Source organism: Schistocerca piceifrons, chromosome 5 (assembly GCF_021461385.2).
Source record: "Schistocerca piceifrons isolate TAMUIC-IGC-003096 chromosome 5, iqSchPice1.1, whole genome shotgun sequence".
Lineage (NCBI taxonomy): Eukaryota > Metazoa > Arthropoda > Insecta > Orthoptera > Acrididae > Schistocerca > Schistocerca piceifrons.
Window position 1 is genome coordinate 640,243,663 of NC_060142.1, and position 27,765 is coordinate 640,271,427.

The window sequence follows — 27,765 nt, forward strand, 5'->3', positions numbered from 1 at the left end:
GAACCATTTAAACCACTCTGATGCCTCTTAAATGCTGGCGTCAATGTGAGGAAAAATTACCGATAAATTTAAACCAGTTCTGATGAAAGGAGACATATTTCGATGGAACTGGACAGTGTGCAGGCTCGAACCGACACTCATTCATAAAGCGAGACGACTGTAAGCGTGAACACTTCCACATTCCAGTAAAGTTCGCTGCAAATGAAAAATAGCTCACCTTTTCACAAACTTTCATTTCTTTATTCTTCTTGTGACTTCCAATAACATTTAATCACATTTAAGCTAACTTTTGTGCGACTTAGCATTTAAATAAATTTAAATCCTTAAACATTATATCACAATGGCGTCTCCTCAACAACTGGAAAACTTCCGCATTTTCCTCCACGTTTATTCTCGCCATCACCTGAAGTTACAGTCTCGCTTCTCGCTTACATCCCTCCTCAGAATACATCATATCGCAAAGAGCTTCTTTCTGGCAGTTGATAATGTTTCTCTGACAGTTGCGCCAATAGCGCGATCTTTGTCCATGCGCTCAGCGCTTAACACGTTTATCTACAGTTCTCACACGGAATATTTAATAAAATTGACACAATAATATTACACGACAGTTTCATTTCTCATTGTATACATAGAGACGTGTTATTATGGTATTGCCAGCTAAATGGGAATAAATACGTAGATGATTTATTCTGTAGGAAGCTTTTCACCTTATGCTGTAAAATTTTACATTCGTGACTCAAGACCTTCTTGAAATGACCTGTTCGATTTGTCGAAACTTTCGAGTTTTTGAATTGTATAGGTTCACTATGATGTACATTAGTGAGGTTTATATTTGTTGTAGGCTGTGGATGTTGAAAGAAGTAACCTTATATTTTACGCTGGAGCGTTGGAAGTGTTACACGGAACAATTTGCGGGCGCCGATCGAAGCGCGGGCGCTCTCGTGGAGTCCCGCTGACCCGACGGCCGCCCCCGGCGCGGCGCGGACGTGGACTCGCCCGGCTCGACGACAGAGCCGCCTGGCGGCCGCCGCGCGCATTCCGTCGCCTCAGTCTGGCAGTGGACGCCGCGGCAGACGGACGGCAGCGACCGCGCGAGACACGCGTTGCGCGCACAGCGCCTGTGCTAGTTCAGCTTCCCCGGACGCCCCTTGGATTCCACTGCGCCAGCGATGATTCGGCAGCCGGCTGCGGCGCGCTTTGCGTGACTAGGGGGAAGACACATTCCGCGCTCGCATCCTTTCCGGTTCGATGCCTTTAGACGCCGACGCCCCCTACAGTCGCCACCCTCACGACGCCGAATGCCGACGCTCAGAGCTGGATCGCGCTCTCTAGGAGACGCCAGTTCGTTCCCTTGCTGTTGAGAACAACCGATTCGTTGAGACCGCCAACAGTGACAGAAACTACACCAGTGTACGCTAGCGTGTTTTTAAAAATTTCTGTTTACTTTTGTTCAGCGTTTTGATCAGTATCCGCATCATGGTAATGAAGATGGGAGATATGGAACGAGTGCCATCGCGTTTACTGTTTCTGTGTGTGCTTTTTGTGGGATATACACGTTCAGCTGTTCAGCAAGCAGATGTGCAGAACTCACTTTTTGAAGCGGCATTTCAAGGTAAGACAGCAACTACTCAAACTAGAATACATGTGCCATCAGTCTGAAATAATTATATTAGGACCACATAAAAATCCGTTAATCTTGTCTCAGTAGATCATGTAGTATAGTCTTGTGAGTAATTGTGATGTATGCTCATGACACATCTCGTAATTTAATTTGTGTCATTTAAGTGGTGCACAAATTCGACCTGATCGTATTTGTTTATACAGGCAGCATCATTAAATATACTTCATAGACAATGATGCTGTCACTTAATAATTAAATACTATTTAATTACAGTTTCATTGTAGTTAATTTATGAACAATGGATTTTAGACAAATGATCAACCATGTTCTTATAGGAGAGTTAAACTGTGGAATTATTCAACCACTCCACGTCACCTAATGCACTAGAATTTAGCGTGTATTTTAGCTCCCCATTTACAACAAATATGTTTAAAATATTTAAAATATGAATACTTTGTGTAATTGATATTTCAGCATAATACAACCTCCTTAATTTGCACAAAATTCTGTAAATGAAGCTGCCACAACAATTAATAATGGTTCACGTAACTTTTTTCTTATAACACGAAATTGAGGTACGGACCGTGACTCGAATCCGGGCACATACCTGGTCTATGGGGCTTCGAGCCTGCTCCGTCACACATTTCAACTTGTCACATATATTCAGAGTAGCTCATGACCCGCCACGAATAAAAATGTTTCGTCTCACTCGACAATGGTTCCTACTTCATTAGAAAACGAGCGCCTGAGAAGCCGTACATGCTGTGATATGTGATTCCAGTGTTAGTGTAGCTTACGGATTACGGCTCTAGTTCTTTCTACAACGCTGAAGGTCAATCCGGATTGATTCGAGCAGCCTACCTTGGTTCCGAGAACCGCTGTGAATGTGAAACGTCATCCACTAACGTACTCTTAGATACTTCTGGAGACTTTGTTTCTTTTAATGGGCCGTGTTTGCAGTCCCCAAGCATATTTCATGAACGTTATGTTCATAATCTCCGTTGCAAATATAAAGCTTATGTTTTCAGTTACTGTCTGTGGTAACCTTCGTGACATGTTTGAAGCGTGCGTCAGACAGTGCCTAAACAACGTTGGCAGTCAATGATCGCACAGTGAAATGTGAGTTGACATGCCCTCGATGTTTGATGGAAGTCGCACAAGTTTTCAGCAGGTACTCACAAACGGCAGAGATTTGGTTCAGGTACTTATCCAACCTTCCTGGTTGGAAAAAAGTATTAATCGATGAGGTATGCTAATTTGAGAATGGTTGTTGGACACGAATAAGTTATCAATGATTCTAGTATGTTGCTATGAAAGCGATGACCAATTCAAGGTAGATCATCCAAAGCCACTTGAGGCAAGGTGCATTGCTTCTGCCGAAGCGTGAATAACATCCAGTGTAATGGACAGAGTTCGCTATGGAATAGTTGATTCAGCTGCCCCTAGGTATGGATTTTATGCAACCCACAACGCCTTCAGATAACACGAGCAAGATTCATATTCTCTCCTTCACTACACAAAAATTATTAATCCCACAAAAAAGAATGAACAAGACCTTTTCGTTCGAAATTCAAGCAGTTAAATTTTGTACTTGGAAAAGCTTTCGCTAGCTGTCGTAGTTTTCGAATGATTCAAGAAAGACTTACAAAAGTGGCCTTCAAAGACGCACACAGAAAGCTGTGGCATACAGCAAAAAGTTTCAACAAAAATGATCCTGTTCATTTTTTTCTGTAGGATTTATAGTTAGCACTTTACGAGCGAGAAATATGAAAACCACGCGCATGGTTTTTGAAGCCACTGCAGATTCCATAAAACCAATAGATAGTGAGGGGCAGCTCAATCACCTTCTATACGACAAAACTTAATACGAGTCTCTGTAATAACGATGAACATGAGGGGAATGCATTTCAGCTACAAGTACACATTCATAATGAGCCTTACGAACATTGTAATCAAGATCATTTTTGATTTTATGTCCCAAGATGACATGTGTCAGAACCAGGTAACTAAGGAAATTCTCATGCGATCGGACTGCGTTAATTTTAAAGTTCATTTCGGTCGCCAGTTTATACGAGGAATATATTTCCACCATGTCGATCGTTATTACACAGAACAGTACTGAAATTAATGGAATGAGAGCCATTACTCTACAGCCGTTCGTTAGAGGGTTGACTCAAACTAGGCATTATACACTATCACGCTCCGCTTGAATATCCACTTTACACGCAATGTGGCCATGCTCTAAGGGGTGTAGACGGCATTATTCCTAATCATCCTTCTTAGGCCTCACTTGTCACAACGCAACCAATACGATCTGTAATAAAGATATGTTATTTAAGGAAAAAATAGATAATATCGGCGAATGTGCCAAGAGAACTAGACATTAAATCCCGATTGTCAGAAAAGTCTTAAGAAACGTATTCAAATCATTCGCAATCACGATTTTATTTTGAACGTACGTGGGGAAGTAGCCTCGATATCTATGTATTTCCCGTGTTTCCCGGAAGTTATTTTTAACAGACAAAGACATCAAGAAATATAAGACTGTAAGTGGTGATTCCGTTCACTGCGCATTTGAAGCATCTGCTGTTTTTTAAACTCTTTAAAAAATATCAAGGGATATAATCCAGTAACAGCTTCCGTGAACAACATTACTTATCAAATAAATCTCAACGCCATTAATTAATGAGGCGGTACTACCAGTGTATGATAGTGACTCTTCTCCATGCGTCCATGCACACTTTACCTAGCATGGTGACATTACGCAGCTTAACATATTTTCTCTCTCGCCTGTCAGCACTGTAAGTATATTGGGGGACAACTTCATTGTATGTTTCTTTGTATGCTGTAGTGTCGCGTTTCTATTCCTGCACAACATTATGGAGGGAGACAGTGGGTGGCACCCTGAACGATTATCCAGGAAGACGAAGAATTACAGCCTTTTTCTACGTTTCTAGAAACGCACAAAGTGTTCCACCCAATTTGACGGCTGCATCCGACGGGTTGTTACCCGTCAGCATAGTCATACGTCCTTTATTCGACGGTACACTGCGAAGGAACCGCAGATTTAGTCCATGACAGATACAACTCACAACTCCTCATCGTCAAAATGTGACTGCTAATATTCCTTCAAGCCGATCTTCATGGCACTGCCGCACATTAGCGAACTCAGCCGCGGAGATTTGTTCTAGAGTGCAAATGAACGATAATTAAGGATCTTGTAGATTTCAAAGACCGCACAACCGTTGTGTAAGATATGATTTATACTTGTACTACGAACTTGCTTACGGAATTTTACACAAATTCAAATCAGTATACCATTTTAATGTTTAGAAGGTATTATAGATTAGATTGCGGTGAGCAAATCTCTAAATCCAACAGTTTTCAAATACTTTCTTGTCATACATGCCCAACTTGCGAAATAACTGAAAATGAATGAAGTGACTTCAGTTCCGTGCTCCGGACGATGCGTGGGCATTTCGCAGAATCAACGATAGGTAGATTTTAAACTTTATTTTATACCAACATCAGTTAACTGAGAAGAAACAGCTCATCACACATAAGGCGACGATGGCCAGTGGCTGTGAGAAATTCAGCGCCATCAAACAACATGTCCAGCGTGCATTATTTACTGACACGTCGAACTACTGTTGTATTGTATGGAACTGGAGACCTAGAAACGACGGAAGAGGCTTCGCCCCCACCGTAGCCCTCAGTGGTTCACAACCCCACAACAGGCTGCAGCAGTCCACTCACCCCACCGCCGCCCCACACCGAACCCAGCGTTATTGTGAGGTTCAGCCCCCAGTGGACCCCTCGGGATCGTCTCACACCAGCCGAGTGTAACCCCAATGTTTGCGTGGTAGAGAAATTATGGCGTACGCGTACGTGGAGAATGTGTTTGCGCAGTAATCGCAGACATAGTGTCACTGAGGCGGAATAAGGGGAACCACCCCGCATTTGCCGAGGCAGATGGAAAACCGCCTTGAAAACCACCTACAGACTGCCCGACACAGCGGACCTCGACACTAATCCGCTTGGCGGATTCGTGTCGAGGACCGGCACGCCTCCTGCCCGGAAAGCTTCGAATTACCATACTAGTCCTCTATTTTCCTGCAACTATTTCATACTGACGTTGCGGTTGCTGCACCCAAAATCGAAAAATTATTTCTAGTAATATATTGGAAATCGTTGCACGATGCGGTAGGACGTCGTTTTGTTGGAAAATAACTTCATTGGGCTCAAATCTAACAAAAAAGAAATTACTACCGTATATTTTACACGTACTAATAATGTCCTCGTGGTATTTCTCTCCAACATCAACAAAAACGAACAGTGATTTTTGTCGACATTTTGCTTACAACGAGTCCTTGCAGTGACTGAGAGCAAATCCTTAAGAATATAACTGAACGCGATACAGTGTCTATTGCGCCCACTGCAACCCTCTTTTTGCACCTCTGTCGCTTTAAAGAACGGAACTTGTATGAAAAACCTGCAAAAATATGGAGTGAGAAATGATGAAACACAGAAAAAGAACACCGAAGCCGTCAAAATTAGGTCATATTGTGAATATTTAACTTGTATTCTAAGTAATTATGTTTACTTCTTTTATAGCCTAGTTTTGATCTACTATATGATGAAGTAATTATGTTTACTTTTTATCGGCTAATTTTTGCTTCTCGAATGTGCGTTTCGCGTTTGTAGGCGTAAAACTAACGACAATGAACTATTCAACTTTTAACAGACAACTATGACATCCGTTCTTCCTCTTGCGTGTTTCTATCTTGTCTAATCATGTAAGAGGGACAGTGAATGTCGAGATGGAATACGTGAATAGGCTGCTTTCTGTAACTCAACCGTAATCCCCGATAAAGTCCGAACACTTTCACATTCATTCTAAAATTTCTTCTTGCTCAGTGACCGGGTAGCGCTGTAGACGACGGTGCACACGTTACTGTCGTGTTCCTTGGCTTCAAGGAGGCATATCACACCGTCCCGCATTGCTGCTTACAAGGGAACCTCCTCATCGCAAACCCCTCAGATTTAGTAATAAGTTGGGACAGTGGATAGGCCTTGAAAAACTGAACACAGATCAATCGAGAAAACAGGAAGAAGTTGTGTGGAACCGTGATAAAAATTAGTAAAATATACAAACTGAGTAGTCCATGTGCAAGATAGGCAACATCAAGGAGAATCTCAGCTCAGGAGCGCCGTGGTCCCGTGGTTAGCGTATCTGCAGAACTAGAGGTCCTTGGTTCAAGTCTCCTATCGACTGAAAATTTTAATTTCTTTATTTTCGCAAAGTTATGATCTGTCCGTTCGTTCATTGACGTCTCTGTTCACTGCACCGCAAAACCGTGCGATTAGTAGACGAAAGGACGTGCCTCTCCAATGGGAACCGTAAACATTTGATCTCAAGGTCATAAGGTCAACCGATTCCCCCACAGGAAAACACGTCTGATATATTCTATACGACACTGGTGACGGCATGTGCGTCACATGACAGGAATATGTTGTCGACCCACCTAACTTGTACACTTGGCGAATGGGTAAAAAGATTCTTCTACGTTGCCCGATTTAGGTTTTCTTGTGGATGTGATAATCACTCTCAAAAAAGTGATGAAAACATAAGAGTTTGTCACATAAACTGAAAATAAAAAATTAAAACTTTTCACTCGAGGGAAGACTTGAACCTAGGACCTCTCGTTCCGTAGCTGCTCTCGCTAACCACGGACCGCGGCGCTCCTTGACTCTCTGTTTCCTTGATGTTGCCTATCTTGGCATGGACTACTCAGTTTGTATATTTTACTAATTTTTTTCATTGTTGCACACAACGTCTTCCTGTTTTCTCGATTGATCTGTGTTCAGTTTTTCAAGGCCTATCCACTGTGACAACTTATAACTAAATCAGAGATGGGCGCGATGGGGAGGTTCCCTTGTTAGTGAAAAAAGTACAAGTTTACCGAGTATCGGACTAAATTTGCCGCTGGATTCAAGACTTCCTTGCAGGCAGAACTCATGGTGACCCCCTTAACGGGACATATTTGACAAAAGTAAAGGTAATTTTCGGAGTACGCCAGGGGAATGTGGGAGGACTCTAACTGTACAGCAGTGTGTATAACTGATCCAGTAGAAACCGTAGGAAGCTATTTAATACTGTTGACAGATGTTATTGTCTACAGTAAAGTATCAACACCTGAAGATAGTACAGATTTGCAGACCGAATTACAGACGCTTGATGAAAGATGCAGGCTCTGTCAGTTGACCCTAATCGTAAATGAAGGTAATGCTTTACGCAAGCATAGAAAAAGAAACTATTACTGTACAACTACAAAGTTCATGACAAAAAATGCTTCAAATGGCTCTTAGCACTATGGGACTTAACAGCTATGGTCATCAGTCCCCTAGAACTTAGAACTACTTAAACCTAACTAATCTAAGGACAGCACACAACACCCAGTCATCACATGGCAGAGAAAACCCCTCACCCCGCCGGGAATCGAACCCGGGAACCCGGGCGTGGGAAGCGAGAACGCTACCGCACGACCACGAGCTGCGGACAGTTCGTGACAAATTGTAGGAAACAGTACCTACTGAAAAAAAGGAATAATTATCCAGACTATGTTGTAAAATGTAAACTTTCACGATCGTAAATGTCACAATTAATAAAAAACGTTCCGGACTATTAGGCCGTGCCCGCATCTCGTGGTCGTGCGGTAGCGTTCTCGCTTCCCACGCCCGGGTTCCCGGGTTCGATTCCCGGCGGGGTCAGGGATTTTCTCTGCCTTGTGATGGCTGGGTGTTGTGTGCTGTCCTTAGGTTAGTTAGGTTTAAGTAGTTCTAAGTTCTAGGGGACTTATGACCACAGCAGTTGAGTCCCATAGTGCTCAGAGCCATTTTTTCTATTAGGCCGTGTTCGAATGGATTTCACATTAAATCCCGACGTTTCGTCCCCATCCGTGAGGACATTTTCAAGGGGGATCGCAGCTTTTTTGAATGGCCGATTCACATCCTGGCTCGCTACTGATTACAGCAAAATTACGTCTCCGCAAGCTGGCGTAACGTTTCAATTCCAGCTTTTGTCAGCGGTTGGGAGCATCCTTGGCCGATTTCAGATCGTCTAGATTCTGTGTAGTTGTGGGAATGTGCACGTGGGCACTAAAAAAGAACTATCACAAAACGACTAGAAGACTAGAAGACAATTGCAGAAGAGGGGAGATTGATAAACCAGCTATTGTGGAACACGCTTTGCAGTCGGGAGATCACCCCACTCATTATGGTAGGAATCAAGGACTGGCAACCACAAGCGGATACATGAAAGGTTATATAGAGAGGCCATAGAAATTGTAAAATAACCCAGGAATTACAATGGAAAATGGTTCAAATGGCTCTGAGCACTATGGGACTTAACATCTGAGGTCATCAGTCCCCTAGACTTAGAACTACTTAAACCTAACTAACCTTAGGACATCTCACACACCCATGCCCGAGGCATGGCAGGGTAGGGAAAAAAAAGAAAAAAAGGCGCTCAAAAAATGAAAAACATTAAAAAAAGGTGTAGCGTAAAAAAAAAAGAAATAAAAAGGCAGGATTCTAACCTGCGACCGTAGCAGTCGCGCGGTTCCGGGCTGAAGCGCCTAGAACCGCTCGGCCAACGCGGCCGGCTCAATGGGAAAGAGGAGGATTGTGAAATTGAATGACATTTGGATTCAGTTGCTGAATAAGATGTGTACCAGTCTTCCATCATGCGATGATAGCAACAGCGGACGGCGGCACTCGACAACGTCCAATTGCGCTCGCGATTCAAAACATGTGACGTCACGCCACCGTGCAGAAGCTCGCTGAAGCAGAATTTTCAGAGTGTAAATAGGTCATTCAAAAAACCTACCATCCCCCTTGAAAATGTCCTCCGCAGATGGGGACGAAACGTCGGGTTTTAAGCTGAAATCCATTCGACCACGGCATAATAGCCGGGAACATTTTCCTAATTGTATCGAGACCATATCAAATAGAACGAGAAGCTACGCCAGACAAAAATTCATAGGAAGTATCTTAAGGAAATGTAACTCATCCTCGAACGAAGTGTCTTACAAGGTGCTTGTTCGACAGATTCGTGAGTACAGTTCATCGATCTGGAACCCTTTCCAGGTAAGGCTGAAGGAAGTGACAGAGAAAATCCAACGAACAGCAGCGCGCCTCCTCACGAGATCGTTTGATTGGCGTGAGAACATTATACCGACATTTTCAACAAAAATCAGTGACAGACGCTACAAAGTGAGGCGTTGAGCATTAATGAGAGGTTCACTATTGAAATTTCAGGAGGGTGCTTTCTGGGAAGAGCCGGAAAACATATAACTTCCATCCACATACATGACCACGACGAGCAAATTTCAGAAATTAAAGTTAATGTAGACACTTACCGACAGTCATTCTTCCCACCCGCCGATGGCGAATTGAGCAGGGATGCTGGATGAGTTAGTGCTACCACAAGTACACTTCGCCACACACCGTCAGAGGGCTTGCCGAGTATTGATGTAGATGTACATACAGAAAACCGACGTTTCTTCATCCTAATGAATGTCCTCTGCCACAGAAGTTGAAACGCTGAGTTGGATTTCAGAGGCTTACACATCCAGGAAAAAAATTGAGTTTGGCATTGCGACCCATATTTACAGACCACGGTTTCACTCATCAGTCAGTGATTACAATGTACTGAAATTTCACACGAAGTTACGTCCCATTATTTAGAACTGTCTTAACTTTGGGCAAGATACCTAATGGTTTTGGAAATTTTTTTTTGGGTTGACCGTTATAAATGATTTCTTTCACCAAGAGCTTGCATCTCACTGATCATTCTATTTTATTGCTTGTTCAACGATGCGTTCTTTGTAGCTGTTGTATTCCCTTGCCACACAGATTTACAGACATTACATTACTGTCTTCAATTGATGACGTCTACAGAAATATAAAATCCGGCTATTTTATTAACAAATCAGCGACGTGTAAAAGAAATAGGAGCGTCTGACTACGTACATTTACGACACAAGTAACGCATTAACGACCATCGATGTGGTCAGTGACGATCAATATATCTCAGCCAGTGATCAAAAATTGTACTAAAGAGAATAATGTGATTCCTAGAACCACATGGGAAGTTTCTCAACATTCCAGAGCCAAACTGGCTTTTTATCGACCATGAGCCCTAGTAAATACACTTCTAATAATCGCTATCTGTCATGCACGTTGAGATATTATTTCAAATGTTTTCAACCCATGCGTTTCGAGGCAAAACTTCGATATCTTAATGATTCTTCATGAAGACGTCTTTTTCTTCGAAATGTTGCATCAATAAAATGATTTAATAGTTCAATAAATTGCGACTGGTGATGCTAAGAAAACATTACTCAGTTTTAGAGCAGTGTCCAATATTGTAACGTCTTCGTCTCCTGACCAAGAAATGATGACTGATGAAGCGAGAAGAATGTTTAGTTAAAAGAGAGAGATAATTTTATCACTTTACTTACACTAGGGGAATCAAATTACTTAAATACGTGAGGTAAAGTTCTCATCACGTGAAAGGAAACAGAAATTTTTCGACAAATAATCAGTAGAAACATATCCATATTAAAACTTCCGTCACAGTGATCAATAGTATTGTGACACAGCATTTTCTAGAGGTGCTACCTGTAACAGCCGTTTGTAGCATCCTCTTGTACATTCAAAATAAAGAAACTGCACCACTGTAGACAGAACGACAAAAAAATGGGGCCATTGGCAATAGCAGCATAAAAACAAGGCCAGGACCTCACGTCATAGGACTTGGGTCATTGTCTCAGAAATTTAGAGACACCTGACACTCATTCTGTATTCACCTGTGCCCTGTGTGCTAAGGTTTGCTTATTTTACAACACAGATTACAGGCCTAACTAAATGTTTGAATCGCAGCAACAGCATCTGAATATCAACAAATGTGAGGGACAGAAGCTTTTTACCAGTGAGCTTATAAGGGCTTACTATATCGTTCAGAGTTAACTAAGTACGTGAGCCCAATTTTACCAACTAGATTTTTCTTTTCTTTTTCTTAAAAAACCTGTCATATTCCTCTTTTACAGGTTGAAATGATAATTTGGCTCGTTTTCAAATCAATATAAAAAACAACAAATTACGTTCGACGAACATATGGTCTAATGTGTGCAGGGAGACTCTTTTGGCATGTGTGCATCTCGTGGCGTAATGGGTAGAGAAGTGGTTTAGTAATGTGACTGCGCTGAGCTGCATGATTCCATTTTTTTATCGTTTGTAGGAATTCAGTAGAAAAAAAAACGCCGAAACTTAGGACAGTGTTTACTCAGATTATGAAATCTGTACGAAATAGCTGGCCACACTGTAGATCGACTTCGCTATAATTCAAATATTTTTACTGAAGTGGCTAAAGTTACCGTGAATCTGATGTGCTTTAGCCGACCGCTGTGGTCGAGCGGTTCTAGGCGCTTTAGTCCGGAACCAGGCGGCTGCTGCGGTCGCAGGTTCGAATCCTGTCTCGGGCATGAATGTGTGTGATGTCCTTCATCTACATCTACATCTACATCTACATTTATACTCCGCAAGCCACCCAACGGTGCATGGCGGAGGGCACTCTACGTACCACTGTCATTACCTCCCTTTCCTGTTCCAGTCGCGTATGGTTCGCGGGAAGAACGACTGCCTCCGTGCGCGCTCTAATCTCTCTAATTTTACCGTCGTGATCTCCTCGGGATGTATAAGTAGGGGGAAGCAATATATTCGATACCTCATCCAGAAACGCACCCTCTCGAAACCTGGCGAGCAAGCTACACCGCGATGCAGAGCGCCTCTCCTGCAGTCTGCCACGAGTTTTTCTAGACTCGCGAGCCAAGCCGAGGTTGATGACCTTGACCAAACTATATCGATAGCACTCAAGTGTTGGGAGTTGATCCGCGTCTGCCGATTCATTTTCCCCGTAAGAGCAAATAAATTGATAGTTGCAGTGTAAAGTTACTAAAAGTCACTAATATAGTGACATTATACTGAGAGCACTATCCTTAGGTTAGTTAGGTTTAAGTAGTTCTAAGTGTAGGTGGCTGATGACCTCAGACGCTAAGTCCCATAGTGTTTAGAGCCATTTGAACCATTTGATCTCCTTTACTTTGAAGTGACTGTTGGGACTTTCTTGCTTTGAACATGATTCCGAGAATTTTGTTTTGCTCGGAATTTTGATGACATTTCAGTATGTTGGCTAGAAGTTAAGCGGAGTTAATTAAATCGAGACTGGTAACGACGTATGTTTGCAGTTCGGTGGAAGGAATTTGGAAATTACCATAACATAATGAGTTTGCTACAGAGCTGATAGTTTGTGGTACCGTTTTCATCCTCGTCTCGCGAGCCAAGCCGAGGCTGATGACCTTGACCAAACTACATCGGTAGCACTCAAGTGTTGGGAGTTGATCCGCGTCTGCCGATTTATTTTCCCCTTAAGAGCATAATCGCCTCGTATAGTGAGTATACATAAGAAGATGCATAGCTTATCGTACGGGGATTGCTTTGATGCTCATAGCAATCACTGTCAGTTGCGAAACTAGCAAACTTTCTACAACGGTTGTTAGGGTTTCTTTCGTCCTTTAGGAGAAAACAAATGTAGAAAAAGTAAGAGATGCAATTAACGTCCTCTGGTGCCAAAATTTCTAACCTTCTCTATTCTCATATCATCTCAAATTGTCGCTCTAGCATCTTCTAAAATTGTTGCTTTAGCATCTTACGTCTTCTTCGTAGTTTTTCAATCTGCATTTTAATTCCAAGTTTGGGGCTGCTAGTGTCGATGCTTGTTTGTCGTACACGTAAGTGATATTTATGTGACAGTCAATTATTCGGTTAAACAAAAGCTGGTGAACAATAGTATGAGGAGACAGGTTGATGCCCCCATCATCGAAGAAGAGCAGTAGTTCTGTCAGACAGAAGAAGACCTATTCAAAATTCTTGGTGCCTTAGGTTAGCCCTTAAGCCAATGTCAATCCGGCTTGTGGTGGCCGAGTTGGCTAGTACACTAAGACGCTATTTTGGAGATCATGTGCTCGAATACCACTCATGAAACTGACTGTCTTCAGTTTGTGTTCGCCCATGTGAGTCTTCCTGAATAAATATTTGTGAACTACCTCTTAAAACTTGCTCGAATTTTTAACAAATAAATTGATAGTTGCAGTGTAAAGTTACTAAATGTCACTAGTATAGTGACATTATACTGAGTGCACTATCCAAAAATTACCTCGAGCAATTAAACAGAGAACCGACTCGTGGAGATAACATCTTGGACCTACTGATAACAAACAGACCTAAACGTTTCGACTCCGTAAGCGCAGAACAGGGAATCAGTGATCATAAGACCGTTGCAGCATCCCTGAATATGGAATTATATAGGAATATAAAAAGGAGAGGAAGGTTTAGCTGTTCAGCAAGAGTAATAGGAGGCAGGTTTAAGAGTACCTAACAGATCAAAACGAAAATTTCTGTTCCGACACTGACAGTGTTGAAATTTTATGGAAAAAGTTCAAGGCAATCGTAAAATGCGTTTTAGACAGGCACGTGCCGAGTAAAACTGTGAGGGACGGGAAAAACCCACGGTGGTTCAACAACAAAGTTAGAAAACTACTGCGAAAGCAAAGAGAGCTTCACTGCAAATTTAAACGCAGCCAAAACCTCTCAGACAAACAGAAGCTAAACGATGTCAAAGTTAGCGTAAGGAGAGCTTTGCGTGAAGCGTATAGTGATTTCGAAAGTAAAATTCTATGTACCGACTTGACAGAAAATCCTAGGAAGTTCTGGTCTTACGTTAAATCAGTAAGTGGATCGAAACAGCATATCCAGACACTCTGGGATGATAATGGCATTGAAACAGAGGATAACATGCGTAAAGCTGAAATACAAAACACCTTTTTCCAAATCTGTTTCACGGAGGAAGACCGCACTGCAGTTCCTTCTCTAAATCCTCGTACGAACGAAAAAATGGCTGACATCGAAATAAGTCTCCAAGGAATAGAAAAGCAACTGAAATCACTCAACAGGGGAAAGTCCACTGGACCTGACGGGATACCAATTCGATTCTAAACAGAGTACGCGAAAGAACTTGCCCCCCCCCCCCCCCCTTCTAACAGTTGTGTACCGCAAGTCTCTAGAGGAACGGAAGGTTCCAAATGATTGGAAAAGAGCACAGGTAGTCCCAGTTTTCAAGAAGGGTCGTCGAGCAGATGCACAAAACCATAGGCCTATATCTCTGACATCGATCTGTTGAATTTTAGAACACGTTTTTTGCTCGCGTATCATGTCATTTCTGGAAACCCAGAATCTACTCTATAGGAATCAACATGGATTCCGGAAGCAGCGATCGTGTGAGACCCAACTCGCTTTATTTGTTCATGAGACCCAGAAAATATTAGATACAGGCTCCCAGGTGGATGCCATTGTCCTTGACTTCCGTAAGGCTTTCGATACAGTTCCGCACTGTCGCCTCATAAACAAAGTAAGAGCCTACGGAATATCAGACCAGCTGTGTGGCGGGATTGAAGAGTTTTTAGCAAACAGAACACAACATATTGTTCTCAATTGAGAGACGTCTACAGACGTTAAAGTAACCTCTGGCGTGCCACTGGGGAGTGTTATGGGACCATTCCTTCTCACAATATGTATAAATGACCTAGTAGATAGTGTCGGAAGTTCCATGCGGCTTTTCGCGGATGATGCTGTAGTATACAGAGAAGTTGCAGCATTAGAAAATGGCAGCGAAATGCAGGAAGATCTGCAGCGGATAGACACTTGGTGCAGGGAGTGGCAACTGACCCTTAACATAGACTAATGTAATGTATTGCGAACACATAGAAAGAAGGATCTTTTACTGTATGATTATATGATAGCGGAACAAACACTGGTAGCAGTTACTTCTGTAAAATATCTGGGAGTATGCATACGGAAAGATTTGAAATGAAATGATCATATAAAATTAATTGTTGGTAAGGCGGGTGCAAGGTTGAGATTCATTGGGAGAGTCCTTGGAAAATGTAGTCCATCAACAAGGGAGGTGGCTTACAAAACACTCGTTCGACCTATACTTGAGTATTGCTAATCAATGTGGGATCCGTACCAGGTCGGGTTGACGGAGGAGATGGAGAAGATCCAAAGAAGAGCGGCGCGTTTCGTCGCAGGGTTATTTGGTAAGCGTGATAGCGTTAAGGAGACGTTTAGCAAACCCAAGTGGCAGACTCTGCAAGAGAGGTGCTCTGCATCGCGGTGTAGCTTGCTGTCCAGGTTTCGAAAGGGTGCGTTTCTGGATGAGGTATCGAATATATTGCTCACTCCTACTTATACCTCCCGAGGTGATCACGAATGTAAAATTAGAGGGATTCGAGGGCGCACGGAGGCTTTCCAGCAGTCGTTCTTCCCGCGAACCACACGCGGCTGGAACAGGAAAGGGAGGTAATGACAGTGGCACGTAAAATGCTCTCCGCCACACGCCGTTTGGTGTCTTGCAGAGTATAAATATGTATCTAGTTAGCTTATATACAGCCGTGTGTCCGATCCCAGTTCCTTTAAGAGATATATGTCCGACAGAAGATCAAAAGTCTGTTTGCCTGACTTCTTATTGAAGGTGGAACTAAGATGGTAAAACAGTGATGGCTGGTTCGAATGTATTCCAAGGCACGATGATTTTCATGCTGCGTTTGTGTTGTCCTGTTACATACTCAGTGAGTAATAGAGGTGATAATAAAACACAGGGAATGGTTGTTTGGCCTAATTATCAAATGCCAGTTTCGAGAATATGAACCGTTTTAATACTTGTGTGTCCACTGTCGAATTCCTAAACAGAAGCAGAATGAATCACGTGTACGGGAAATATCTACACGGACATATATGTAAATTATGTTAGGCTGTTGTTGGTTTCTCTGGAAGACCACACATTTATAGGGTCCAGAGCTCGAATCTAGAAACACACAATTGACATTTTGAGGTTGCAACGAACGCAGGTGGATATTTTATTCACAGTTCCCATTACACATACAACTTCCATGCCAATAGTCATCTTTGAGGTGAACTTGTGTAACCTTTGACAGTAAATGTTACTGTCTCTTAATTGCTGTCGCGTGGATCCAGGACAGCTAAAAACCTATAAATATACCAGGTATGTGGCTCCCGTGGATGTCAATTCAGTTTATCTTCATACTGCAGGTGTTTGCAGAATCCTGTGCGGCTTCAACTGACACTGGAGCGCAGGTAAGCTGGTCGAAGAAGATATGTTACGAATTTCGTACATTACAGTTAATACTTTCGGCGAAGTAGGTTGTCCAATAACGCTACTTCACTAATTTGATGAAACTTACCCCTCATGAGAGCTTTAATGGCTGTTTATAGGTGCACAACTACTCGCAATGTCCTTGCTCGTTCGCTAATGATCGAAGTATTCCACCGTTGATTTACTGGGAAATGTAATCACTGCTTATAAACACTTAAAGGTAATAGCTATTATGTGTAGCTGTACGAATGTGAAATATTTCTTCGATGGACTAGTAATAATTTCACGTTCGGGTCTATCTTTTGAGAAGAACCATTGAAAAAAAGCTTTCTTGATTGGATATTTTCTCTGATGTAAGGCACCATATCTTTCACGGCTTTAACTACTTGAAGAAAAATATGTGAATTATAATGAAGCCGACGTGCAGTAAGAGTAGCAATTTCGTTACTCTCGTACTGGATTTCATAATCTGAGTAGACATTGTCCGAAACTTTGACATATTTTTCATTCTAATTTCTTCCTGCAAAGGAATAAAAAAAGAAAAAGAAATTGAAGCATACAGTTTTGAACTCTGCATCGTCAGATTACTACTCCACACTACTCCCCATTACGCCACGACAGGCAGACAGACTCTTGAGTCCATATGCTTGTGAAAGGTAATTTTGAGGCTTTTATCTTCGTTCTAAGACGAGACGAGTAATATTTCAACTTGAATGAGATGAATATGACTAACTGAAAAAAATTAATTGGTAAAACTGGTCTTACATTCTTAGTTAACTCTGAACAGTAAACAGTTAGCCCTTGCAATCCCATGGGTAAAATTCTATAACATTTATGCCTCATATTTGTTGGTAACCAAATGCTGCCTCTGCAGTTTAAACATTCAGTCAGGTCCAAGATATGTGCCATAAAGTATGCAATTATTAGCACACAGGGCATAGGTTAACACAGAGCGACCGTCGGGTATCTCGCAATTTCTCAATCAACGACCCACTTCCTGTGTCTGGCGTCACCCACTGGCCCGATTTTTATGCGGCTGTTGCAAATGGCCCATTTTTTCTGCCTATTTGTCTACAGTGGCCCAGTTTCTTTCGCTGCTGAGTGTACGATGCCGATGGGGCTCGGTGGCTGAGCGGGAAAGTGTGAGATTGCATACTCAAACCTGTAGACTTCAATCCTCAGTCCAACTGTCCTAAGATTTTCCTCTGTAACTTATCGCTTGTTTTGCTTCTGGTAAAAAATTTCTGTGTGTGAATAATTTAAAGTCGCGTTATGATTATAGTCCGCTTGTAATTGAATGGTCCCTGAGTGTGTATCAGTTGAGGCACAGGACGGAATCTGATCAAAATAACTTGTTGGTTGACGTTTGATGGGTTGGAGCTGGTTTCCTCCAAGCATAGTGATCAACGCCACGGCCGAAGTGTTCGCCGTTGCCAAACTTCCGCTACAAATAGTTCACTTCCACTGTTAGGCAAATGCTGTGTATGAAAATCGTGAATTTCCATGCCGTCGTTGCGTGTGGTTATCACATCGGATGATATGCGAAATGAAAGGGACAGATTCAGGATTCGGGATACAAACATCTCAAAACTATAATACTGTAATGCGGAATTGCGGGGTAGCTTAATGGTGAATATACCTTACCAGTTGTGCAAAGGGATGTGGTTTAAAATCTTGTCAGATACTTTAAAATTTTTCGTTTTTAAATCTTTATCAGAATGACTTTGACTGTTATTTTAATTCAATAAATTAATTTCAATGTATTGTTTTTATTCCTAGTCCCTTGCTTCGTCATTTTGGTCACGGTATTGACTATTGTACTTACTTTTATTTTCTTCTTCCTATTATTCTCTTTTTGTTTCGAATCCACCTCTGTGGTCTACAACATGAAACCGAGTGTCATACAAGACCGCTCATCAGTCAGCTTGTGTAGCCAGGATGGGTATAGTTTCAGGTAACCAATGAAAGCGAGAAATTGCAGTTGACTTTTATCGCTGAAATAAAAAAAAACTTCTGTCTTAAAACGAACAAAGGAGCATGTTTAATAGTACTACCGCAGGTTTTTGAACGCCGTTTCTGTGGGATACATTGCACATTGTGAAGTTGCGATTAGGTTAAGACGCGAGTTTGAATTCAGTTTTTCCAAGGCTCGTCATCTACCGCAGTTCAGTCACTGGACACTTAAATTCATCTGTCGACAGTTAATTACGCTTTCCAGACCAGACATAACCTACGGCGGTCGCTGCCAACATTGTAAGGTAAGCAGCACCATGTTTGTGTGTCGCCTATAAAGGAGCGGCAGACGGCAGCCGATGTGACAACACTGTAGCACCATGTGACAGATGTCAATTAACAAGTAAATTTTATCAGACTATCGTAATACACTGTGTTGCTCGAACGGTGTATCGAATTAATCACAGCCTTACGTCGTACCTTTGTAGCTGCGCATAGTTACTGTAAATAACACCGTGTTCTATGTGGTACAGAAAGCGTTACCTGAGTACGGATAACATTTTCGTTGTCATAAGAGAACGTGACGTCACGCAGCTTTTGTGACACCTGCCGGTATCAGATAGCGCACACCGCATGCATGAGTGCCGTCATCTGCGAGAGAGGCTGAACCTGTCACACGGCGGTAAAGTGCACGGTGTTTCGAAATGGCCACTTGCAAACTCCTGAGATTTGTACAGGGCACTGAGCAGGTGTTGGTGCAGTGCTGAGGTGCTGGTTACGTATTTGAGACGATAGTGTCTCAAATCTACATGCAGCCATTCGCATTTATAGAAAGACATGGTTTCCACCAGGTTGTTGGATTACACAAACACCTTAGCAAACATTGTGACCTAGGTAGTCTAGCGGGCAGAGAACTACATTACGACCACAAGGTCTCGGTTCCAGTCCCGTACAGGAGCGGGAAATTTTGTCGTTCCGCTCCTTCCAGGGCGGTCCCAGGTCTACTTAACCTGCTATCAAATCAGTACCGGGGTTCTTTCGCCTTTGTAAAAGACGGCAAGGGTGATGAGCCAGACAGCCTCTCCGTTCTAGCGCCGCGGCGCGGAAAGGCAACACTCTGCTCGCAGCCAGGCTAATGGACCCGTCACAGCCTTGCACCAAATAGTATTTATTAAACATATTTATTAGTTTCCATCACATGCTCAATCTCAAGTGACAGTTGAGCTGCATTCGTCATTCCTGTCTAATCCTGAAATCAAATGTCATATACAGTTATGCATGCCATGGTCGACAATGGTAACTGTACACGGTATGTGGTATCCATATTCATTGTGCTCTTGAGAATCAGCAGATGCTCGAAACTGGTCAGTTGTTAGTAAATTACTCATCTATTTTTATACTATGTACTAATGACTAACTCCATCAGAACAACCTTGGAAGGCCCAACGGTACCTATCGACCGCCATGTCATCCCGAGCCCACAGGCTTCAAAGGATATGGATATGGAGAGTGGTCAACACACCATTCTCCCATCCACTGTCTGTTTTCGTGACTGGAACCGCTTCCTCTGTATCAAGTAGCTCCTAAATCGGCCCCATAAAGGCCGAGTTCACCACACTTGCCAGCAGCGCTTTGTAGATCCGGACGGTCACCCATCCAGGTGCGAGCCAAGCCCAACAGAGCTTAACTGCGGTAAGGCCGTTGGCTCTATACTAATAATAAACCTGTAAAACCGTCGTGTGTGTTGTTTATCTGTCTGAAAGCGCTAATCTCCAAAATTACTGTACGAATTTTCATGGTATCGCAGGTAACGTGAGGGTAGTTTTGTGTAACCCACAGACTTACTTTCATCAAAATCGCACGATGAAAAAATAAAAATATCGTACTTTAAATTTTTTAAAATACGGAAGCGTGTTTGTCTAACAACGTACAGCCGGCCGGTGTGGCCGAGCGGTTCTAGGCGCTTCAGTCTGGAACCGCGCGACCGCTACGGTCGCAAGTTCGAATCCTGCCTCGGGAATGGATGTGTGTGATGTCCTTAGGTTAGTTAGGTTTAAGTAGTTCTAACAAGGGAACCTCCCCATCGCACCCCCCTCAGATTTAGTTATAAGTTGGCACATTGGATAGGCCTTGAAAAACTGAACACAGATCAATGGAGAAAACAGGAAGAAGTTGTGTGGAACTGTGAAAAAATAAGCAAAATATACAAAATGAGTAGTTTATGGGAAGATAGGCAACATCAAGGACACTGGGATTGCAGGAGCGCCGTGGTCTCGTGGTAACGTGAGCAGCTGCGGAACGAAAGGTCCTTGGTTCAAATCTTCCATCGAGTGAGAACTCTAATTTTTTATTTTCAGTTTATGTGACAAACTCTTACGTTTTCATCACTTTTTTGGGAGTGATTATCACATCCACAAGAAAACCTAAATCGGGCAAGGTAGAAGAATCTTTTTTACCCATTCGCCAAGTGTACAAGTTAGGTGGGTCGACAACATATTCCTGTCATGTGACGCACATGCCGTCACCAGTGTCGTATAGAATATATCAGATGTGTTTTCCTGTGGAGGAATCGGTTGACCTATGACCTTTCGATCAAATGTTTTCGGTTCCGATTGGAGAAGCACAGACACTAAACTTATTACAGTGAACAGAGACGTCAATGAACGAACGGACAGATATAACTATGCAAAAATAAAGAAAGTAAAATTTTCACTTGTGCGAAGACTTGAACCAAGGACCTCTCCTTCTGCAGCTGCTCACGCTACCACGAGACCACGGCGTTCCTGAGCTCACGTGCTCCTTGATGTTGCCTATGTGGCCCATGGACTACTCAGTTTGTATATTTTGCTTATTTTTTCACAGTTTCACACAACTTCTTCCTGTTTTCTCAATTGATCTGTGTTCGGTTTATCAAGGCCTATCCACTGTGCCAAGTTATAACTAAATCTGAGGGGGGTGCGATGGGGAGGTTCCCTTGTAAGTTGTAGGGGACTGATGACCTCAAATGTTGAGTCCCATAGTGCTCAGAGCCATTTGAACCATTTTTTTAACAGCGCACATGTAGCAGCATGCATCAGGAAGTAAAGAAAGAAAAAATCTACACTTGAAAGTTTGAAATGAGGGTTGGAATACCTTTGTTTACATCAGTGGACGTTAACCACGTTCAGATGTTGTTAAATTTGTTGCATGATGTAGATGTTGTATAACATACAGCTACTTCAGTATCACGATGTATAGATGACTGCTCCTGCCCAAGGCTATCAGCATTCACAGCTGAGCTGTAATGCTGTGCGGATGCTCCGCACCGCGCCACCGTCGTCGTCATGTGTTGGGGTAGTCGGAAGGTGGTGGGGGGAGGCAGACATCACGATGTGCGCTCGCCTGAATGGGCAGACACCTGAGGGCAGCTGACGTCACTGCACACACAACAGCTTACTTACTCACCAGCACTCGTCATAACAAGACTACTCACATGCGAGCACAGTTGCGGGTAATGACTGATTTCAAATAACAGAACAGCGTGGAGGAAATGGTCCATTTTCACTGAATAATTCATTGACCTGATGTTAAACTAATCTTCTTTCCTTCCTTGTAGAGGATGCTGAGTAGATTATCTGTGTAAGAACCTGTGTCCGAAAACAAAACATTTTTGTGCTAAGGAAATAACATGTAAAACAATGTCATCTGCCTTACCACAGCCATTCGAAGAAAGAGCGGCAGTAATTTACTCCGTGTCTGGCAGTGACAACCTTTGTAACCAACTATCTAACGTCGTAAATGTTGATGTATACACGAACCTTATAGTATACGAAACAGCACTGGTTATATTGGTAACAATTACACAGCTAGGTATTTGGCTAAAAAAATGTGATAACGACCCGAATTACAGTAAATTACTGTCACTGTTTCAAAACATTGTACGTAAGGCAACACCATCCGGAATACTCCATGATTTGAATTAACAAGACCCCTTCAAATGTTAGAACTCATTATTGGAGAACACGACCGGTTTCGCAAATTAAATTTGCATCTTCAGGTGCTTCTCTGTATACAAAGGGATGAAAGAACGTATAATTATAAATAGTTTCAGTAGCTACTACTACATTCTTACTTTGACGTTATTATTGGGCTCTTTTTTAGGTTGGGAATGGCCTTTGATCTCAGAACATTTTATCACTGACGCTCGCACATTTGTGATTCAGAAGTTTTAAATACCTGAATATAAATTTTGGGGATGGCTTTATCCGGTTTAAATAGAACGTTTAATCTTTTGGCTGTAAGCAGACACAGATCTTATCGCTTTTATTTGTCCGTTTCTGGCGTGGCTTTTATCTCTTTTTATACCTTGAAGCACCTGAAGATGCGAATTTAATTTGCAAAATTGGTCGTGTTCTCCACTAAAGAATTCTAACAGTCTCAGCAGTCTTGTTTATTCAAATCATGTCACCGTTTTACCGAGAGGACGCGGATGTGTGTTTCACAGTCTTTTCTCAGTGCCATGGTAACGGTACGTCTCTAGAAGTAGATTTCTGGCCAAACAGTTACGTTCCAGTACAACGTGGCTATCCATATGCTTGTGGAGAGCAGCAATGTTGTCGTGAAAATTTCTGACCTATTAACAGGGAACCTTGCACTTACCGAAAGCGGCATATAAGCACAGAGCCTTCTTTGCAGCTCCAGTTGTACCACCACCTGTCACCTGCTTAAAAAACTTCACAAAAGCACTCCTGCATACCTAGCACAACTGACACTCGCTGAAGAAATGACACAGAGAGTGAGGCGTGAACAGTGTATGGGTAGATCAGTCGGTAAGATGAAAGGTTTCTAGTTTGAGCCCCGGTCCAGCATACAGTTTTAACCTTCCAGGAAATTTAAAAACAGCTCCTACTCTTCTACCGAGTGAAATCTGTTCATCATCCGTTCGGCTGAAGTTTTCAGGAACGACTCATGCCGCAAAATCGGTCTAACCAAACTACCTGCTCTTTTCATTACGTTCTTTAGCTGTATTTCCCATTTGACGTGTTACAGGACGCCTTTATTAAAAAAATTAAAAAAAATTCAACTCCTCCGACCTTCAACAGCGTGCTGTAACACCACATGTAAAAGGTTCCTAATCGTTTCATTTCTACTTTCCCGATAGGTCGCTCTGTCTGAATAATATTCAGAACACATTTTTCCATGAATGTGCTCCTGGTTTCAGTGTTTATACTTTTATATTTTAACAGTCATTTGTTAGTATGGTAAGTGCTTTTCGTGGTGCAGTCTTTGTCACTACGGTTTCTTGCCTCTTCCTTATTCATGTGTTCTATCCCGTAAACGCAATGACTCTTTTTTTTTTTTGTGAGGCTTAGCTTGAATCAGTGTGTCGTCTGATACGATTAGATTAACAATTTTGCATCACGTATTAATGTCATTATGGATTGAAGTTCTATTCGCACGTCTGTAAAAGCTTTCCTTGCTGTGTTTTTGACTTCCAAAAAGTTGATTTTACTTCCTGGTAGCTTTCCTGCGTACGTACCGGCTCTGTTTTGGGTGCACTGACAAATATATGGTCACACGATTAAGTTTGTTAATTTATTTGTTTCGTTCTGCTACCAATAACATCCGCCTGGATTTAATACATGAATGCGTGACTGAATTTATAATTTTATTTTTGTTTTCTACTCCTGTTAACCACGTTATTCCTTTCGTTTTAATTTAATACATTCGGACGTGTTTCTGTCGTTTTTGCTCACCGTCGGGCGTTTGTTTTCACTTTAAATAAAAGTTGCTTAATCAAACTGAAAGTGACATTCTGATAATTCACAAACCATGTCCACTGCCGTCATGACACAATACTTTTTAGTCCGGCAATTGTTAGCTGTTGTTGGTGTTGTTGTGATGTGGGGCAGAGCGCTCCATCTCGATGGTGGTGAAGTTATCCAACAAAGAATGTGCTAATCGAATGAAGGTACTTTGATATGAGTTACTATTTTACACTAAACGTTTATTATTCTGTCGGAATGTCAGACGTTTTACTTACGATTTCAGCGTTCGAAGCTTCACTTTTCACGTATTTCCATTCTGCTGCTGAATTACATCACAATACTATTATCAGGGACCCCTAATCAGCTTACGGCTGAATTTTCAATGTTTAATTCAGTTTAAGTTACAGTGCTTCAAGCATTGAATGAATATCGGTATTCAGCATTCCAACCTAATTAATTAGGAGACCACACTGCAGTGTCTCCTGTATTGTAAGTTCTTATATTTATTGTAGGTGAAGTTCAGAAATCAAATATTGATCCCTCAAAATTGATCGATGCAATTCTCAAAAATTCTTGAGAAAATCGACTTTGAAGTTTTCCGACCGTCTTCAGTGTGGTGAAATATGGTCGATTTGTCTCGATTTGTGGCCGTGTTGTAGAATGCTCACCTGCCACGTACAGGTTCGATTCTCAGTTGATGCAAAATTTGAAACAGAAGTGCCTGCCCTACTGCCAATTCTATGATGTTTAAAACACATAAAGTTGAGTAACGGTCGAGACGTAATTGCTGCCGGCCGGAGTGGCGGAGCGGTTCTAGGCGCTGCAGTCTGGAACCGCGCGACCGCTACGGTCGCAGATTCGAATCCTCCCTCGGGCATGGATGTGTGTGATGTCCTTAGGTTAGTTGGGTTTAAGTAGTTCTAAGTTCTAGGGGACTGATGACCTCAGAAGTTAAGTCCCATAGTGCTCAGAGCCACTTGATCCATTTTTGATAGAAATTCCGAATTAAATTATTTTCTATCCTTATATATTTTACGCTTGTTGAAAGTGTTCATCGAATATGTACCTTTGTTTAAAATGTGGCAGGACTGGAAACCTAACCTGTGCCAAACACTCGGTGTGCGGGCATTCTACCGCACAACCACCAACATGTCAAGAAAAACTGACCTTGATTTAGCGTATTAAAGGCGGTCAGACCACTTGAAAGACCATTTTCTAGAAAGTTTTTAAGAGTTGCATTGAACTGCTTTTGGTGATTCATATCTGAACTCTGAACTTCACGTACCATAAATATTTTTTTTAAATGCAAAAAGCCATGGTCCCTTATAAGATTTTCTTACTTTAAATGAGAACGCGGAATTTAAAATCCTCCTCATTATTTCTAACACGGGTAAGAACTGCAATATTAAATTTGTCTCTAAAGGTGGCTTTTCCGAGTAACTAGGGAAAATAGTTACTACAATTCGCAAATGAAATAATAAAGATATTAGTTTTGAATAGTGTTTTGTGTTAATTAAGACAGCTTATTCCATTAGCCAAGTCGTTGTTGCGCAGCGACAGGATCTAATATAATGCCACGAAATTAAAAAATTAGGTCAGTACGCAGAATGGTTACTTGCGTGAGAACACTTCTGATTTCCGGTAACAGATGCATTGCCGTTCCTGATTAATTCAATAACAACCTAAGCTTTTCCGTCTATGCCATGTGGAAACTTGCAGGTGCAGGTTAAAAGATATATAATTAAACTATTTTCGTAATCCGATGGTAACGTATTGGGAGCATTACACAATTTCGTGAGCTTGCGTATCGATCACAACTGACTACTTTTAATTTGGAGGAAAGCAGATCTTTCTAAAGCTGACCAAAGCTCTCTTTCTCGATTCTTGATACTCCTTTTCATTGTATCGGTGCGTAGTACCTCGATAGTACCTCGGTATATAGCCGTTTGACAACTGCCTGGGCCCAACCGACATTTCACATACGGCTCACGTTCTGCATCTACATCTAGATCTACATGGTTAATCTGCAATTGACACTTAAGTGTCTGGCAGAGGGTTCATCAAACCATTTTCATACTACTACTTTTACCATTCCACTCTCGAATAGCACGTGGGAAAAAGGAACACCTAAATCTTTCCGTTCGAGTTCTGATTTCTCTTATTTTATTATGGTGATCATTTCTCCCTACGTAGGTGGGTGTCAACAAAATATTTACGAATTCGGAAGAGAAAGTTGGTGAATGAAATTTCGTAAATAGATCTCGCCACAAAGGAAACTGCTTTTGGTTCAGTGACTGCCACCCCAACTCGCGTATCCTCGCGTGACACTCTCACCCCTATTGCGCGATAATACGAAACGAGCTGCCCTTCTTTGTCCTTTTTCGATGTCCTCCGTCAATCCTATTTGTTAAGGATCCCATACCGCGCAACAATATTCCAGCAGAGAACGGACAAGTGTAATGTAGTCTGGCCTTTTAGTGGGTTTGTCGCATATTCTAAGTGTTCTGCCAACAAGAGCAGTCTTTGTTTCGCCTTCAACACAATATTATCTGTGTGGCCTTTCCAATCTAAGTTGCTCGTAATTGTAATTCCTAGGTATTTAGTCGAATTGACAACCGTTAGATTTAAGCGATTTATCGTATACCCAAAATTTATCAGATTTCTATTAGTGCCCATGTGGATGACCTCGCACTTTTCTTTGTTCAGTGCCAATTGCCACTTTTCGCACCATACAGAAGTTCTCTCTACATCAGTTTGTAATTGGAATTGATCGAATGATGATTTTACTAGACGGTAAAGTACAGCGTCATCTGCAAACAATTTTAGAGGGCTGCTCAGATTATCACCCAGATCATTTATATCAATCAGGAACAGCAGAGGGCCTATGGCACTACCTTGCGGAACGCCAGACATCACTTCTTTTGTACTCGATGATTTACCGTCTATCACTACGAAATTTCACAGAAAGAAAAACGAAGTAAGTTGTAAATTATCAGTGGTGTCTCTGGTAACGTCAAAGTGTCCATTTTTAGTACAGTACTTGCCATTAAAATTGCTACACCACGAAGATGACGTGCTACAGACGCGAAATTTAACCGACAGGAAGAAGATGCTGTGATATGCAAATGATTAGCTTTTCAGAGCACTCACAC

General features: G+C 42.1%; 1 protein-coding gene across 1 annotated transcript in view; it reads left to right on the top strand.

Moving 5' to 3' along the window:
* Window positions 1–1,062: 1,062 nt before the first annotated feature.
* Window positions 1,063–27,765, top strand: part of LOC124799174 (pikachurin-like) — a 944,586-nt gene continuing 917,883 nt past the window's right edge. The window contains exon 1 of the mRNA XM_047262711.1: window positions 1,063–1,612. Within this exon, the coding sequence (XP_047118667.1) occupies window positions 1,477–1,612 (136 nt within the window). The 5' untranslated portion in view covers window positions 1,063–1,476. The remainder of the gene's footprint in view (window positions 1,613–27,765) is intronic.